This window comes from Lithobates pipiens, unplaced genomic scaffold (genome assembly GCF_037356315.1).
Source record: "Lithobates pipiens isolate NorthernLeopardFrog02 unplaced genomic scaffold, aLitPip1_a1.2 Scaffold_1, whole genome shotgun sequence".
Lineage (NCBI taxonomy): Eukaryota > Metazoa > Chordata > Amphibia > Anura > Ranidae > Lithobates > Lithobates pipiens.
The window spans coordinates 206884632-206903729 of record NW_027507685.1 but is presented as its reverse complement, the minus strand read 5'-3'; the positions used below and the strand labels follow the sequence as shown (position 1 = coordinate 206903729).

The window sequence follows — 19098 nt, the reverse complement described above, 5'->3', positions numbered from 1 at the left end:
AACCAAATTACTGTGGAAGATCAGTCTGCATTATCAGAGCTCTTACTATAGGGAACCCTTTCAGTATGTAGCTATTAAAATTATTGTAGCTATTAAAATGATTTTCTTGAGGTGCAAAGTGTTCCTCAATGTGTCCACTATGGAATACACTTTTTTTTATGGTCCCAGGTCCCACCTGGGGTTCCAGGGTGCAGCTGCGAGGCCCTAGATTCATCACTAAAAAACTGTTATTTTGTTCTTACACTTTATTTTTTATTTTATTTTTAGGTATTAAAGTAAAAACTCTGGTTAAATGTACAGTATAGCTTGAAGTAGAACCAGCATAGCAATGCAGCATTTCTCATTGCTGTGAATGAAGTGATCAACGTTTGTGCAAAAAAAAAGAAAAAAATACATGTGATGTGCTGAATCCACACTTCACCATACCGCAGCCAGCAAAGGAGAGCTGCATCGCTCCGTCAGCTCTGCATTACCACCTAAATACAGCCTTAAGGTTAAAAAAAAAAAAAAAAAAAACACTTCTATCTTCAGGTCCCACTGCTGTCAATCAAATCCAGTGACACGAGAGATGGGGCCAAGTCCTGCTGTCTGTGTTAATGGACGGAGCAGCAGGACTCGGGAGCGCGCCCGCATGGGTGCCCCCAGGGAAGCGCTTCTCTGAGGGGGCACACGAGGGGGGGAGTCAGGAGCATCGCAGGGGGACCTCAGAAAAATGGGAATGGGGATACTCTGTGCAAAACCCTTGCACAGAGCAGGTAAGTAGAACATGTTTGCTATTTGTAAAGCTTTATTTTTAATTTTTTTTTTTGATTACTTTAAAGGGGAGGGCCGGCTGAAAAAAGTTTTTTTTAAAAGCCAGCAGCTACACACACTGTTGCTGCTGACTTTTAATAAGCTCACTTACCTGTCCAGGGTACACACGATGTTGACCGCCCAATGCCAACCTGTCCCTCGGGTCCCAGCGCCGCCATTCTATCTAAGGGAAACAGGCAGTTGAGCCTTGTGGCTTCACTGCCCGTTTTCCTACTGCGCATGTGCGAGTCGTGCAGCGAGCTGTGTTGTGAGACACACACCGTGCCCCAGTCCCCAGAAGACAACGCGAGGAGAAGACTGAAGATAACCGCGGAGTAGGAAGAGGCAGATTAGGACGATCTGCCTAGCAACAGGCATTTCTAGCAAGTTTAAAAAAAAAACAAAAAAAAAAAATTTTTTTTTGGAACGTTTTAATGTCATTTTGTTTTTTAGGGTGGCCCTCCACTTTAACTTCAGCATATTTTTTCTCAATTGGAAATGTGTATGATAAATGTGCACCAATATTACATGACATTAAAAAATGCAAATACCATAATTTTATCCTCCAGAGTCTCAGCTGTCAGAAAGTATAGAATATTTGGGGAATTTCCCCTAATTTTCCAGACTCAAAATGTGTATTTTAACATGTGCAAAAACCTGAAAAAAACGGCTCTGGTAGATAATGCAAACAGATATAAAATAGTTCCTTTATTTCAACAGACATCAAAAACTTTATTTGTACTAAACAAAAAACAAAACAACAGTGTACAAAACTACTATTTACAATGATATAACCATGCACTTCAGTAAACTGTACATTTTATTTCAATGTGTCAATGTCAGAGCAAACTAAATTAGGAATGCTTTCCACTTTGTTAAAAAAAAAAATTAGGAATGCTTTCACCGAGCTCCAACAAATGATTCTGGGAAACAATCAATATGGCCTCCTAGGGGCTATTTGTGAAGGAGTGGGCATACTGAATATAACAGAAAAAGGAGACAGCTGGGATGGAAGTGTTGTAGAATTAACCTTTACCTGTCACCTGCAGACAGTGGATATGACAATTGGAACACCGCTCCGATATTCGATGCATGACTCAGTCCTCAATTACACCAATTATGTCTTCAGTTTCTTGTGAAGTGATAGGATAAATGCTGAGAAACTACACAGCTCCGAAATAATGGATTGGAGGTGACGGGAACTTTCTTTTATATGTGAAAGAAGCAAAATGGAATAAGAATGACCTAGATTGGTCGGAAGATCTCCTTCGGCAGGTGATCAGTCTACATTTCCAAATTCAGCCAAGCACACTGCAATGTTGGGTTTGAAGGATAGGATACACATTTTTGCTTGACTTGACTTAGCTTAGTTTGTCTTGCAAGCAGTGTTTGGACCACAAAAGATTGTGTCAGCACATTAAAGAGGTTCTGCAGCACCCCCCACTAAGGACACTTCCCTAAACCAGGATCCAGCACTGTTCTCATCCAGGCTGGTTCTTCACCGGTCTTGGGGTCCCTGGCTCCACCATGCTAACTGCGGGAAGCTGGCTGTGATTCCTTGCAGCTTCACCATTGGATCCCCACTGTGCATGCGCAAGTCGTGCTGCGCCTTCTGAAAGGGCTGAACTTTCACTTGGAAGCGATCCAGGCAGAAGTGGAATCGGGTACTTGTCAAAACCAAATACTCTCCCCCCCCCCCCCCCCCAAAAAAAAGGAATTGTCTAAATCAGGGATATGCAATTAGCAGACCTCCAGCTGTTGCAGAACTACAAGTCACATGAGGCATAGCAAGACTCTGACAGCCACAAACATGACACCCAGAGGCGGAGGCATGATGGGACTTGTAATTTTGCAACAGCTGGAGGTCCGCTAATTGCATATCCCTGGTCTAAATGTTGAAGAAGAGGCTTCCCTTTGGGGGGTAAATTTTCACTTTAAGGTCTCTCTCAGGGGGTCAGAAGTCCCCACAGCCCGTCTGAAAAGTGATCTGCACTGGATAGTCTAAAAGGCAGTTAGCAGGCATTCAGCAGGGTATGGCACAGTCCCGTTGACCTCGAGTGACAAATTACAATTGCAACAGCACCATGCAAAGCATTGCAGCCGCGTGGTCACCATGTTGACTTAAAGGTGGGCAGTTCAGGGCTAAGAAGAAACACAGGTCAACCACCTATTTTATTGCCCCAGTGCTTATGTGAAAGAGGCCTAAAAAGGTATAGAGGTTTCCATTGCGGACTTCACATTCTGAAAAGATTATTTCCTATCGCAAGTTATGCCGATCAAATGGCTTCAGTACAACAGGATGGCGTTCCTACAGGCACAAAACCAGCCGACCAATCAAAAGCAAGTAGCATGATGACAACACCGTTGTAGACCCCCACCCTACTCGTTTCACCATGCACAACGTCATCACGCTACTTGCTTTCGATTGGTCGGCTGGTTTTGTGCCCGGTGCGGAGCCCGAAGGAACGCCATTCATGCTGTATGCTGAGCTTTTACACTTCACCTTCTTGTAAGTGCATTATTTACTTTGCTATAAAAGTTCTTTTATTTCACTACACTATGAGAGCACTCTTTTACTTTTGAGCATCACTGGAATCGCATGGACACAGTATGGTTGGAGGGAGACCTTCATTCCCCATTCGTGTTTTGACCACCTATAATCTAGTGGTCAACCTTGTCTGGTAAGCAGTTTTAATACAGTTTAGTTTGGAGGAGCATGGCACCCCCACTTCTGGTATCCTGGTCCAGCATCACAGTTCCTGCACCTGTATGCTTTCCATCCGGATCACTGAGGACAACACTTTGATGCCGTTGGATTATTTTGGTGGACTTATTAGCACATTGTATACTTTATCACCCGTTTTCTGGTAACAATGAGGAACTTAGTTTCCACGCCTCAAGCGATTTGTTCACTGTATTTAGCACTGCACTACATTTATAGTATTTTGCAGTTTTCTGTATCTGGACTCTTAGTGCTGGCCGCTTCTTTTAACACTTTTTCCGAGCGCAGTGTTTTTCCTTTTTTTACCACCCAAGTTTTAGGTCTTAAAACAGAGTTTGGGAACAGTATTTTCCTTTTATTCACGACTTTTTTTTTTAATTTTTTTTTTATTTATTTATTTTTTTCAGTAAAATGATAAAAAAAACACCCCACAAGATTAATATGCATTATGTGATTATTTTGATCGGTCCACTTTAAATCTGAAGTTGACTTTTAAAGCAAGGAAATACACAAGCCGAGATTATGCAAATTCAAATGTAACTGATGTTCTCCTTTAAGGGATGCTCGGTGCTTCATCACATTGACAGATAAGGTGGGCTGTATGTGGGCAGATGATTTGTAAGCCATGGACAGAAGCATATTACGAAGAAAAAAAGAAAAAAAAACACTTAGCAAGTATAAAAAAAGAATAAAGGGCCAGGGGAATTCTTTCTAGCATAAGGAAATAAAGGCTAATTCAGATGTGTGTACAAAGATTCCTTCCAGGAAGATGCAACTGAAGAGCTCTCCTTGGTCACGATTTGGAATATCGCCTCTTCACAGAGTCCCTGTAGAACTGGAAGATTTTTTGGGCAGAGATCTGGGCAGCGGCAATACACTGCTGGAGCTGGAAGGAGAGAGAAAAGCCAGCTATCAGTATTACACATGAAGTAGAAGACACATTATTAAACCCCCAGGCTCCCCGCACCCACCGCCTCCCCCCTCCCCCCGTATCTACCCGCTCACTTTATGAACTGCCAGAGGGAGCTGCAGCTATTTGTTCAATTTTAATGATTCTCTTAACATCATTTTATTAAATTGTCTCTCACTCTCTCTGCCTGGAGGGGGCGAGTTCTAACACAGGAGAGCAAGAATCTGTACAAATGGAGCCGAGACAAGTGGGAAAGACGAATACCATCAGTTCCTCCCACTGCTGGGTGATGGGGAAGAAAGGTATGAGCCCAGTTAGATCAGCCCACTGCAGGGTGACACCAACAGAAGATAACTATGAGATGTGGAGTCTGTCCCTCCCACTGTAGGGTGACACCGCCAGAAGAGGACTATGGGATGTGGAGTCTCTCCCTCCCACTGCAGGGTGGCACCAACAGAAAAGGGCTATGAGACATAAAGTTTGTCCCTCCCACTCTAAGGCGTCAAAAAAAGAAGAATGCTATGAGAGGTAAAGTCTGTCCCTCCCCCTGGGGGCGACACAGACAGATCAGCCAACAAAAACCTCCTGCTCGTGCCCAAAGCCCGGTATAACTCCAAGGGGGATCGGAGATTCGCTGTCCAAGGGCCTCGGCTATGGAATGCTCTACCAATCAACATCCGCCTGGAAGAAAATCACCTGGCTTTTAGGAAAAAACTCAAGACCTTCCTCTTTTAGCAGATGATCAAAGCTCGCCACAGCGCCTAGAGGCGATTCAGTTCGCTATACAAGTATTTCATTCATTCATTCACAGAAGAGGGCTATGAGACGTGGAGTCTGTACCCCCACTGCAGGGTGACACCGCCAGAAGGGGACTATGGGATATGAAGCCTGTATCTCCAGTGTAGGGTGACACTGACAGAAGGGGGCTATGGGACATGGAGTCTGTACCCACCTCTGCAGGGTCACACCCACACAAGGGGACTAAGATGTGGAGTCTGTCCCTCCTGCTGCAGGGTCACACTGATAGAGGGAGGCCGTCAGACATTGAGTCTGCCCTCTCAATGCACTGGGACACTGACAGAAGGGGTCTATGGGACAGAGTCTGCCCATCCCACTGCTGGGTGACACCAACAAAAGGTGGGCTATGAGATGTGTGGCTCTCTCCCTTCCACTGCAGGCTGACACCGACAAAAGGTGGGCTATGGGACATGGAGCCTGTCTCCACTTAAAGTACACTTGGAAGTGCAGTCGCTCTAAATCTAAGGGGTAAATCTTAAATGAGTGGAAGCTTTGCCGATTTTATCATCCAATCATGTACAAGCTAAAATGCTGTTTTTTATTTTCCTTGCATGTCCCTCTCAGATCTACAGCACCTTTACTTCCAAGTGCACTTGCAGTGCAAAGTGGATTTTCCTTTAGTAAATAACCCCTAGGTGTCTCTCTCCATTCCTTACTGGAGGGTGGCATAAAGGGGGGAATTATGAAATATGGACTCCATCTCTCCCATTGCAGGGTAAGACAAATGTAAAAACATGGAGTCTTTCTCTCCTACTGCCGGGTAACACAGACAGAAAGGCTATGAGGCATGGTGCCCACACCCCCTCCCCCCCTTCATTTGCAGGTGACACAAAGAGGGGAGCTATAGGATATTGGATTCTATCCTCGCCACTGCAGGGTGACCCAGAAAGGAGCTTTAAGACAAGGAGTCTGCCTTCCCCTTTGCAGGGTAATACAGAAGGTAGCTGTGACATTGTAGTCTGTCATTGCTACTGCAGGGTGTCACAGGCCAGAGGAAGCATTCTTCTTGCAGCAAGGTGACAGCAGGGAACAGTGAGACAGACTCCTTGCCATCTGCTCAGGGTCACAATGACAGACGTGAGCTATTGCAGGCAATGATGGCTACCTCGGAACCACGTACAGAGGTTTATGGTCCATGTAATCAGAATTCAGCGGGGAGAATCTATAAGTTATGAGATAAAGCAAGATAGACTGCAGCAGAGAGAGATTTGTACAGAGATTACATATGATAGAATAGAAAGAGGCAGCAGTTATTGTGAATGCTATGAATTTTTTGGCACCCCACCAGGACTAGAATAGGTAAAAACATGGCCGGTCTATTATCGGTCCGAATTCATCAACAGCTGGATGTCAGATATTTGTCAGAGATTTTTTCCAAGATGTAGAGGTGTAAGGACAGCAGTGTGAGGGATCAGAGGAGCAAGAGAGAAGGACTACAGTATAAGACATAGGTCTAGGGGCCACAAAGTGGTGTTAGCAACAGTAGAGGAACTGGGTAGTCTTGGGGTCCATTCACACCAAAAACTGCACATTTTTGCATGCATTTGTGCTGCGTTTGCAGTGCATTTTTCAATACATTTTTGGGTTTTGCTTAAAGGGCCCATTCACACCAAAAACTGCACATAACTCTGCGTTTTTGACTGCATGTTTACATGCATTTGAAGTGTGTTTGAAGCGCTCTTTGTATGCATTTTGTGCTGCGTTTGCAGTGCATTTTCCAATACGTTTTTGGGCTGGGCTTAAAGAGGCATGGTGCAGTGCATATGAAGCACATTGTAGCGCATTACCTGCAGCATGCTCTACTTTTATTTTTTAACTGCGCTGAACTGCACTGCAATGATATGAACTGTGCCTATAGGACAGTGATGGCGAACCTTGGCACCCCAGATGTTTTGGAACTACATTTCCCATGATGCTCAACCACACTGCAGAGTGCAAGAGCATTATGGGAAATGTAGTTCCAAAACATCTGGGGTGCCAAGGTTCACCATCACTGCTATAGGATTACCTTGATTTTGGACTGTCTATGCAGTTGGAGTGCAGTTCAAAATGCATCTAACTGTGTTCGGTGTGAAAGGGCCCTAAAGCAGCCCATAAATTACACGATTTTCTTTCCTAACAAAATGACTTGATTCTCTATCAACAGTGTCAGTGTCGATGGGGGGAATCACTCCCTCAGCGGTATTATGTTCTGCCAGCAGGAAGGCTTCCTGGCTGCCAGAACACAATGAATACTGCTGGTGGCCATACCTGCCGACAGTAATTGCATCTAAAAAAAATTCCAACAGGCTGGTTGTATGCAAGCAAGTCGGTGAATCGACTCAGGTACAACCAGATCCCTGCTGAACCGGCCAAGATTCAATCCATTTCTGGCCAGATTTACAGTCCACCCCAGGAACTACAAGTTCAGTTCAAGCACAGCCTGATAGACTACATTTACAAGGGAGCTTTGTGATTACCTGGGTTTGTGGTTACTAGTTTGGGTACATGTGCAGAGACAGAGCTGTGTGATGTCAGTATGGTAGTTATATGAAGGTAAATGGGATTTTGCTGCAAATTAGTAGAACAAATGGATGTACAAATGTATGCATGGTCAGTACAGGAACAGCATCTAAAAGCCAATGTGTTTGCTTACTGTGGGCACCTTCCCACCCTCAAATACCAATCCCCTAGAGATACCCAAGCCACTGCACTGACCACCCCTAAAATGCACATGGCCGGGGAAGAAGTGAGGGTCACTGTTCTAGGTTGACCAGACAATCGTACTATTGGTATGAAGCTTAGGACTAAGCATCAACTACCAGCACCTGCTAGAGATGGAGTCATAACTCCTGACAGATAAAGACAAATACAGTAAATACACCTATTCATTCATTAGTATTCATTAGTGAATTTTTTTAATGCAACTAGTGTAAGTATATGAATTTAACTTTGTATCAGCCTCTTGCATTGTCCTATACAGCAAATGCAGACAGGGGGACACAGTGTTAAAATGAAACATGCTGATAAGGGGAGAAAGCAGAGTGAGAAGAAGGATGAGCTCAACAGTCAGCTGCTTCTCCTACATTGTCCAGTTAGCTGGCTGGGCAGGTGGAGGAAAGAGTAACTCCACTTTTGTCGAGAAAAAAAAATATTCCCCTCTGGATGAACAATGTACATTGCCAGGATTTTAGCAAACTTTGTTGCAGATTCCTCCCTTTTGTTATTCTAAAAATATAGTTGTTTGTCTGTGGCTATGTGCATAATGGAACTGTATGGGAGAGGTTTTACAATTAAAAAGCATCTGCTGGGCTCTAATGAGGAAATTGGCAGGGCCTGCATCCCCTTAGACGTGATTTCCCTTTGGGAGTATCTCACCAAAAATGAAATTTTTGTTAAGGGGATGCCACAAATCTGACTTGTATCTTAGTGCAGACTTCTGGGAAAATCAGTGAGCCAATCACTCAAGCAGGAAATAACATTTCAGGGGGTGTTCTGTGCACCATCTGTGTACAGAACACCTCTGGGTAGCCATATTACATTTTACAGAAAATGACAATGAAAATGAGCTGCAGATTGAAAAGGAAAGGTCATTTTTAATCATTTTCCATCACAATATGACTAAAGTCGCAATTGTATACGCCAATTTATTTATCTTTTTTAACTGCCATTTTTTTTTCTCATGAAAGTGCAGTTACCCTTTGTAAAAATTTCAGTACCTGGCAGACATACACTATATTACCAAAGTATTGGGACGCCTGTTCCTTTACACACACATGAACTTTAATGGCATCCCAGTCTTAGTCTGTAGGGTTCAATATTGAGTTGGTCCTCCCTTTGCAGCTATAACAGCTTCAACTCTTCTGGGAAGGCTGTCCACAAGGTTTAGGAGTGTGTCTTTGGGAATGTGTGACCATTCTTCCAGAAGTGCATTTGTAAGATCAGGCACTGATGTGGATGATAAGGCCTGGCTCGCAGCCTCCACTCTAATTCATCTTAAAGTTGTTTTTTTGGGTTGAGGTCAGGACTCTGTACAGGCCAGTCAAGTTTCTGCACCCCAAACTTGCTCATCCATGTCTCTATGGACCTTTCTTTGTGCACTGGTGCACAGTCATGTTGGAGCAGGAAGGGACCATCCCCAAACTGTTCCCACAAAGTTGGGAGAATGAAATTGTCCAAAATGTCTTGGTATGCCAACGTCTTAAGAGTCCCCTTCACTGGAACTAAGGGGTCAAGCCCAACCCCTGAACAACAACCCCACAACATAATCCCCCCTCCACCAAATGATTTGGACCAGTGCACAAAGCAAGGTCCATAAAGACATGGATGAATGAGTTAAGGGTGGAGGAACTTGACTGGCCTGCACGGAGTCCTGAAATCAACCTGATAGAACACCTTTGGGATGAACGCGAGCTGAGACTGCGAGCCAGGTCTTCTCATCCACATCAGTGCTTGACCTCACCAATGCCCTTCTGGAAGAATGGCCAAACATCCTCATAGACACTCCTAAACCTTGTGGACAGCCTTCCCAGAAGAGTTGAAGCCGTTATAGCTGCAAAGGGTGGGCCAAATCAATATTGAACCTTACGGACTGAGACGCCAAAAAGTTAATGCGTGTGTAAAAGCAAGTGTCCATACAAATCCTTTGGTGGGTAGAACAGCCTTGTTATATGTACATATTTCATCTGTGTATTATGTTTATCTAAAGTACAGCCCCAAAAATAGCTGAAGGCAAAAGTTCATTTTTTTCCATTTTAGATATATAAGGGATATTTCGCCTGTTGCCACGTGTCTCATTGGGGGTCCTTTCACTTCCTGTCCCATTGCCGCAGCTGGAATCTCTCCAATGACTGGGAAATCCCTGGCGGTCACCAGAACTGATGTCCCCACTAGAAGATTTCCTTTTTATTCCGGTTCTGATGACCTTTGGGTTTTCTTTCACTTTCAGTGATAACAGTCACCAAGACAAATAGAGAGGGCGAATCCCTAATGGAGGCACAGACAGCAATAAAAACCTGACAAGTGTTCCAATCCCTCCCAACTCTATCCAAAACTTAAAAGTTTTGCCTCTAGTTATACATTAAACTGGGATTGATGTACTAAAGGCAAATAGACTGTGCACGTTGCATGTGCAGTTGCTCCAAGGCTTAGTAAATAAGGTAAAGCTTCACTTTGAAAAGAATACCCAATCACATGCAAGGGAAAAAAAACAGCATTTTTGCTTGCACGTAATTGGAGGAAAGAAGTCAGCAGAGCTTCTGCTCTTTTACCAAGCTCTGGAGCAACTGCACAGTCTATTTGCCTTTAGTAAATCAACCTCACAGTGTTCTCATACACTCCGTTGCAAAGAAGTTTCCATTTTTGCTTTCATATGCAGCTTCTACAAGTGTTCCATTTCGTACAGCTCACCATCGACCGACCCAAGAAGCGTCTGCAGCAAAGTGCATTCCCCGAACCACTCAGAAGAGCGGCTCTGGGGTCATCTGAAGACTCTGCATTACTGCGCAGACTGAGAGACTGCCAGATATCTCATCACTCTTTAGAGGCCACTCAGTACTGTCCAAAAATACAAATGATAGCATAATGCAGCACCATGACCATCCAAGCATTGCAATACAATACATCCATCTGCATAATACAGAGGAGCCATCCACACTCAGGAGCCAAACACTGCAGCTCGGGTACTTTACAGAGTTGTGCATGCTAGGATTATTTTTGCAGATCATAACTCAGCCTGGGGGTATTAATACTATGGTAAGATGCCTGTGCATCAGAAGGAAAGGGGCCCCATCAGTTTACTAAGGGAAGCTGTGTTAGTGTAATATGAGGGGGGGGGTCAGCACTCCCAGAAGTTTTCTGTATTAGGAAGAAGGGATATCTTGATATCAGTGCATTATAGTACTGTGCGTTTTCTACAATATAAATGTACTAAGAGGAGGGCAAAGGGTCTGTGTCCTCATATCCGTATTATGGAGGGGTCATTATGTGTCTGTGTATTAGGAGGAATGGAGAGCTCTGCATTAGGAGGGGGAAGCTTGAACTGCCCTTGCAATAGAAGAACTATATACAAATCTTAAAACCTTACCTCTGCAGGTGAATACATTCCTCGGGAGGAAACCATTAACACCTTATTCTCTGTACTCTCTATTGCAAGGGTTAACACTGCACGGCTCTCCTGGTAATAAAACATGACATTTAAGATTACATCACAAGTTTTTTTTCCACTCTGCAGAAAGTTAAAGGCCAACAAACAAAACTACTTAAAGGAGAAGTTCACCTTTGGGAGCATATTAAACCCATATTTAGGGTGTAACAAGTTCCAGCAGTATCCCGCACAGCCATGACAATTATTCAATCATTAGTTCTGTGGATGATTGAACTACAACTACCATTTTCCACTGCAGCAGGCAGCTTACAATTCTCAATGGACTGCGAGGGCGCTATTGAGCACTCTCGTAATTCATTGCTCTTCCTGCTAAGGATGAGCTGAGGTGTGTTCGCACACTCCACGTGCAGAGCCCGCCAGGAAGTCGGTGCAGTGCTGCGCTAATCACAGGCAGTGAGACATTGCCCCGATGCGTGGCTGCAGAGATCGGGCAATGTCTCACTGCCTGTGATTAGCGCAGCGCTGCGCCAACTTCCTGGCGGGCTCTGCACGTGGAGTACGCAAACACGCCGGAGCTCATCCCTACTTCCTGCTCTTCAGCAATGGTCTGCTCTTATGGGAGGTACGATCAGACAGCTATACTGAGATTTTGCAGGAAATGTGGGAAAGAATAACAAATGCATTTATTCATTTTGCAGAAAAACGTGCACTTATTTTTTCCAAAAAGTGAACTGTCTTAAAATACCAGCTCTAGGAAACTTTAAATTATCCTCACAATGGGGCTGCTCCTGTACTTTAAGTGTTAAGGAGCCATTTTGTCTAGAGCGGTTTTATTTACAGGTTCAGGTGCAAATTTATACTTAAAAATCGCACAGGACCCCTTTCAGAAAGGGATCGTGACTATCCCGGAGATGTGTGAACCAGCTCCATTGAAAGCCGGTCCGATTCACAGGTTTTGGGAATCAGATGCGATTAAAAATGCATCCAATTTGCATATATGTGAACTGAGCCTGATCCTTTAGCAGACGGTGCTCCTCCATGCTCCAGTGGTGAATTCTCAGAGCATCATTGTGTCCAGTGCAAGGCTATAGACCCTTGGTTTTGATGATGTCAGGACCATAGACTGTTGGATCGTAGGGGATAAGACGTTGTGGGGACTAGTCTAGTAGTGGGGAGGAGCAGAAGATGGGGAAGGCAAATCTTTACATCCCCTAAATCTAAACGAGCAATTAACCTTTTTAGTGCAGGTGTAGCCCCCACAACAAGGATAACTTTTTAGTTGCCTGGGTTGGTCTTTAAATTTAGGGTGCTGAATAAATTTATCTGACAAAGTCTTACTTTTCTGGATTCTTGCAAACCCTACTATAATAATCTATAAAGTCAGAGCTAGAGTTCCTGTTGATTGCCTATCTCGAGCTCTGAACATGTGGATGGGGGAAATTTAGCAATTTTCTTTCCTTCAGTCTGTGGTTGCATAACGTATGACTGGCCTTAAAGTGGATGTAAACCCGAATTTTATTTTATTATTATTTTTTATGTCATAATGTAGAGTATAAAATTTCCTATCATTTGAGCCCAGTCTTGCCACAAAGAGTTAATCCAGCTCTGAGCAATCCTCTTTTTGTTCAGTGAGATAAATCTTGACAGAGAAATCTTTGTCAAATCCTCCCCCTTGCTGTGAGTGACAGGTGATTTACATATCTCGTGCACTAGCCTAAGAGATGTATTATTTTTTACTCCCTTCTTCAGCAGCTCTGCAAGGATTGGCTGTTCCACACCTCAGCATGATTTGGCATGCTGAAGTCATGTGGGGACTTTTCTGGGTTTTGACTGGATGTTAGTGATCAAAGCAAAAGTTCAGTGTAAGAAATACACAGGAGAAAATGCATATTGACAAGGGGAGTTTAGAGGTGGGCGGGGAGTCTACTGACATCACGACTCCACCCACTGAGCCCTGGAAAACAGACCCACCCACAAAATCTGCAGTTTTTCGGGTCTCATAGCAGACAGAGGGGAGACATTTGACAAATAAGTATACATGCAGGAGGCATCTATATCCTTCTAGATAACCAATATTGCAGTAGTTCACAAAGGATGAGAGTGGCTTTACATCCACTTTAAGCTTGATACATCATCAGCACATTCAATTACTAGACAAATGCCATTTAAAAAGTACTTCAAAAAATGTTTGCTTTTAACATTCCATTTTGGAATGAATGAATTTCCGAAAATGACATTCACTGTTTGAAATTTTCCATCCTGCTCTTTCAAATTTTTTCTTCACTATGGTTGAAAACAAATGTTAATCTGATCCCACTAACTACTGGTATTAGAAAATTGAATGAACGTTCTGGAAACAAATATGAAATTCTACCAACGCATGGCTAAGCGTTACACAGATAGCAGTGGTCCTGTCTGCAGCAGGGGATCAATAGCCATGAAAAACATATTATAGAATAAATTAAATGTTTACCAAAATGGTTTATTGACTGACCTTTTGCTGTTTAGAACTGGGGTCGAGGGTTAACTGATCATCGGCATCTAGTGCACACGTGACACCACAGAAAAGGGCGTGCATAGGGATCCCTGCATCCATCAAGCCCATGCAGGCCGCATTAAGACAGCAGGCAAGTAACTGGGAAGAGTTAAGGCTTCTAAATCAACTGGCACAAACTGATAAAGTGTGAGAAAAAAAAAGGCTATAAGCCAGAGCGTATAGCAGTGCATTACAATACATTTTCCAGAGCTGTTTTTCACTGCCTAGGGCATGGAGGTATCTGGTGAGTAGTAAGAAAATACTAAAGTGTGCTCATAAAATCTTTATGGAGTCTGTATTTACGCACACTGTCTTTATGTGTCTTTATTATCTAAAAAAAAAAAAAAAAAAAGTCATATGCAGTCTTATCAATCTAGAACAGTGGGACTGTGGCCAGTGAGAGTAGAAAGTTCCCCAGCGTCAGGCTTGATGGTCAGGAGAAGTAAAATAAAAAATAAAAATTACATAGTGAATGAATGCACGAAACTAATGCGCTCCACCTGGCTAATATTAAATGTGTAGAAAATACCTACAAAATATATATATGTGAACCTAAAAAATATATATCTAAATACGTGTACATATGTAGGAAGCCGCCAGCAAAAAATAGTGATCTCAACACCAAAAGAAATATAAAAATGCAAGAAATGCGGCGCTACCTAGAATAAAATACAATACTCAAACACATGTAGTGCAACAGTGAATTCACCTCACTAAAAGTGATAAATGTGCAATATTCAACCGTGAATATTATAGTATCCTGATAAAATAAAGTGTATAAATCTTCAAAACATCATGCATGAAATATTAACAAAATATTAAATGTGAAAATTGCTGAATAAATACTCTTATGAAAACAGTCCGAGAAATGATGGATAATAATCAAATGACAAATAATAAATATAAAGTGCTTCTCTAATGAAGTCCATGCAATTAAATAGTGAGCATGTATCTCAGTTCATGCAAAATAAATAAAGTGTTCTCCAAATCCGTGACTGTCCACCGATCAACTTCAGTGCCCAATTTCAGTGCCACAACTCCGTGCACCCACTGTTTCCCCCAGCCTCTCACCTCAGAAATCAAGTATATAAGCACTGCAACAAAACCGATAATCACTCGTCCTTAGCAGTCCAGCTTCAGCAGCATACCACTATATATATAGGGATAGTGTTTCTCCAATGTCTTCAAACAGGTGAAATTATCGTTCGTGGTACATAGGAAAGATAAGGGGAGGCTCTCATGGGTAGTAATCAATAGCAGCGTTTTAATAGATAAAATAAATCACTTACATTAAAGCAAATGACAGCAAACTTCGCAAGTGATTTATTTTATCTATTAAAACGCTGCTATTGATTACTACCCATGAGAGCCTCCCCTTATCTTTCCTATGTACCACGAACGATAATTTCACCCGTTTGAAGACATTGGAGAAACACTATCCCTATATATATAGTGGTATGCTGCTGAAGCTGGACTGCTAAGGACGAGTGATTATCGGTTTTGTTGCAGTGCTTATATACTTGATTTCTGAGGTGAGAGGCTGGGGGAAACAGTGGGTGCACGGAGTTGTGGCACTGAAATTGGGCACTGAAGTTGATCGGTGGACAGTCACGGATTTGGAGAACACTTTATTTATTTTGCATGAACTGAGATACATGCTCACTATTTAATTGCATGGACTTCATTAGAGAAGCACTTTATATTTATTATTTGTCATTTGATTATTATCCGTCATTTCTCGGACTGTTTTCATAAGAGTATTTATTCAGCAATTTTCACATTTAATATTTTGTTAATATTTCATGCATGATGTTTTGAAGATTTATACACTTTATTTTATCAGGATACTATAATATTCACGGTTGAATATTGCACATTTATCACTTTTAGTGAGGTGAATTCACTGTTGCACTACATGTGTTTGAGTATTGTATTTTATTCTAGGTAGCGCCGCATTTCTTGCATTTTTAAAAATTACATAGTGCCTGCAGTCAGTAGGAGAAGGAATTGTGCACCACCACTGGTGTCAGTGGAAGGAATAGTGCCCCATCTTTGGTGTCGGGGAAGGAGTGCCCCCATCATTGGTGTCAGTAGAAAGAATTGTCACCCACCAATGATGTCAGTGAGAGTAAGGGCTTGTTTACACTTGCTTGAAAATCTGGCATTACATACACTTTTTTTAAAGCACTCTGAATGCCAAAGCACCTAAGTCACTAAATAAAATGGTTAGCTTATAGTCCTGTTTACACATGATTTGCTTTGCTTCAAAAATTATACCCCATGTTGCTTTCTTGGTGCTTCAAAGCATCTCTATAGCCTTTATAGAAGCCTATTACAAATCTCGCTAGCAGCAACTGCAGCTTTTGCTTCGTTTTGGAGGTATGAGATATCCCAAGATGCACTGGGAAACCAACAAGCAGACCGGAAAGATGTCAAACAGTCCCTTCTGATTCATGTGTATATTTTCTGGTAATGTCTGGACATTACATCTGGTATGCAGCAAGGAGCAGCAAGAAGGTGAGCAGAGTCCGGACCAGAGTGGAGCAACTAGCAGACACATGGTGTGCAACATGGGAAGGCTATAGATGGAGGAGCGAGGAACCGGAGAGAGGACTGAGCAGAGAATCAGCAGAGCTGGGGGACCAGAGCAGCTAGAAACTAGAAAGGCCACATGTGGTGTGCAGCGTGGAAGCAATATAGTGGGAGGTGAGTGAGGACCAGAGAGGAGGATCAGCAGGGCTGGAGGTTACTACTAAGCAAGGGTTCAGCAGAGCTGGGGGTTACTACTGACTGGGGATCAGCAAAGCTTGGGGTTTCTACTGAGCGGGGTATCAGCTAAGTTGGGAGGACTACTGTGCAGTGGATCTGTTGAATGAGGTACTAATAAGCTGGGCATCTGCTGAACGGGAGTACCAATGAGCTGGTGAAATTCTGAACAAGGGTATCAATGAGCTGGGGATCTGCTGAACAGGGGTACTAATGAGCTGGGGATTCTACAGGGCCCCTTTAAAACAAATAGAAAATAAACACACACATACACACAGTATTTGCAATGCTTCATTAAAGCATCAAACACATCAAAAAAGCATGTTGAAGCAAGTGTAAATGAGCCCCATCGTTGCTGTCGGCAAGAGGAATAGTGCCCCATCGTTGGTGTCGGCAAGAGGAATAGTGCCCCAACGTTGGCGTCGGCAAGAAGAATAGTGCCCCAACGTTGGCGTCGGTGGATGGAACAGTGCCTTAAACAGGAGGAGGAATATTTTCCCATCTTTGAAGTCACTAGGAGGAATGGTTTCAGTGGAAGCAATAGTGCACCATCGCCGCTATCAGAGAAATGAATATTGCCCTACCACTCGTGCCAGTGGAAAGAATCATGCTCCACCATTCATGTCAGTGGGAAGAACCATGCCCCATAATTAGTGTCAGTGCATGGAACGGTGCCTCATCACTGGTGTCAGTGGGAGGAATAGTACCCCATCTTTGGAGTCAGTAAGAGTAATAGTGTCCCACCACTGGTGTTAGTGGGAAGAACAGTGCCCAACCCTTGATATCAGTGAAAGAAACAGTGCCCCACCATTGAGGTCAATGGGAGGAATAGTGCTCCATCCTTTGTGTAAGTGGGGGGGGGGGGTAATGCCCCATCTTTGGTGTCATGGGGTGGGCGGATAGTGCCCCATCTTTGGTGTCATGGGGGGGGGGGAATAGTGCCTCATCTTTGGAGTCAGTGGGGGGGGGGGAAGTAGTGTTCCCCTATTTATATTAGGAGGAGGAATTTTGCCCCATTGTTGGTGTCAGTGGCAGGAATAGAGTCCCATTGTTGGTGTCAGTGGGAGGAATCTGAAGTGTCTCAAGGCAAGACATGGGTTGCAGTTTGGAGACAACTGATCTATACATAAGATGCAACTGTCAACTGCAAACTTTGTATATCAACAAAGGGCATGCAGGTTATGGTAATGGAGTTGAACTCCTCTCCTCCGTGGTGCAATCTCCTAACTGCAAAAAGTAAAAAACGCCAACAGGGAAAGTGACACTCCAATGTAGAAAATGCACCACTGTAGTCTGTGTGTGATGAAGCGGAAAATAAAAATTATAAAAAAAGTTTCCTCTTTTGTAGCGGAGGCAGTGTATCTGCCTATTGGCCACATACAGTGGTGTGAAAAAGTGTTTGCCCCCTTCCTCATTTCCTGTTCCTTTGCATGTTTGTCACACTTAAGTGTTTCGGAACATCAAACCAATTTAAACAATAGTCAAGGACAACACAAGTAAACACAAAATGCAATTTGTAAATGAAGGTGTTTATTATTAAAGGTGAAAAAAAATCCAAACCATCATGGCCCTGTGTGAAAAAGTGATTGCCCCCCTTGTTAAAACATACTATAACTGTGGTTGTCCACACCTGAGTTCAATTTCTCTAGCCACACCCAGGCCTGATTATTGCCACACCTGTTCACAATCAAGGCATCACTTAAATAGGAGCTGCTTGACACAGTAAGGTCCACCAGAAGATCCTTAAAAGCTACACATCATGCCGAGACCCAAAGAAATTCAGGAACAATTGAGAAAGAAAGTAATTGAGATCTATCAGTCTGGAAAGGGTTATAAAGCCATTTCCAAAGCTTTGGGAATCCAGCGAACCACAGTGAGAGCCATTATCCACAAATGGCGAAGACATGGAACAGTGGTGAACCTTCCCAGGAGTGACCGGCCACCCAAAATTACCCCAAGAGCGTAGCGACGACTCATCCAAGAGGTCACAAAAGACCCCACAACAACGTCCAAGGAACTGCAGGCCTCACTTGCCTCAGTTAAGGTCAGCGTTCATGCCTCCACCATCAGGAAAAGACTGGGCAAAAATGGCCTGCATGGCAGAGTTCCAAGGAGAAAACCACTGCTGAGCAAAAAGAACATCAAAGCTCGTCTCAATTTCTCCACAACACATCTTGATGATCCCCAAGACTTTTGGGACAACATTCTGTGGACCGATGAGACAAAAGTGGAACTCTTTGGAAGGTGTGTGTCCAAGTATATCTGGCGTAGAAGGAACACTGCATTTCATAAAAAGAACATTATACCAACAGTAAAATATGGTGGTGGTAGTGTGATGGTCTGGGGCTGTTTTGTTGCTTCAGGACCTGGAAGACTTGCCGTGATAAAAGGAACTATGAATTCTGCTGTCTACCAAGAGATCCTGAAGGAGAATGTCCGACCATCTGTTCGTGTACTCAAGCTGAAACGAACTTGGGTTCTGCAGCAGG

The 19098-nt window shown here is 43.3% G+C and overlaps 1 protein-coding gene across 1 annotated transcript in view; it reads right to left on the bottom strand.

The window, feature by feature from the left end:
* Positions 1-1485: 1485 nt before the first annotated feature.
* Positions 1486-19098, bottom strand: part of EXOSC5 (exosome component 5) — a 43967-nt gene continuing 26354 nt past the window's right edge. Inside the window, exons 4-6 of the mRNA XM_077481043.1 lie at positions 13802-13942; positions 11287-11376; positions 1486-4400 (exon numbers count right to left, since the gene is read on the bottom strand). Coding sequence (XP_077337169.1) covers positions 4308-4400; positions 11287-11376; positions 13802-13942 — 324 coding nt within the window. The 3' untranslated portion in view covers positions 1486-4307. The remainder of the gene's footprint in view (positions 4401-11286; positions 11377-13801; positions 13943-19098) is intronic.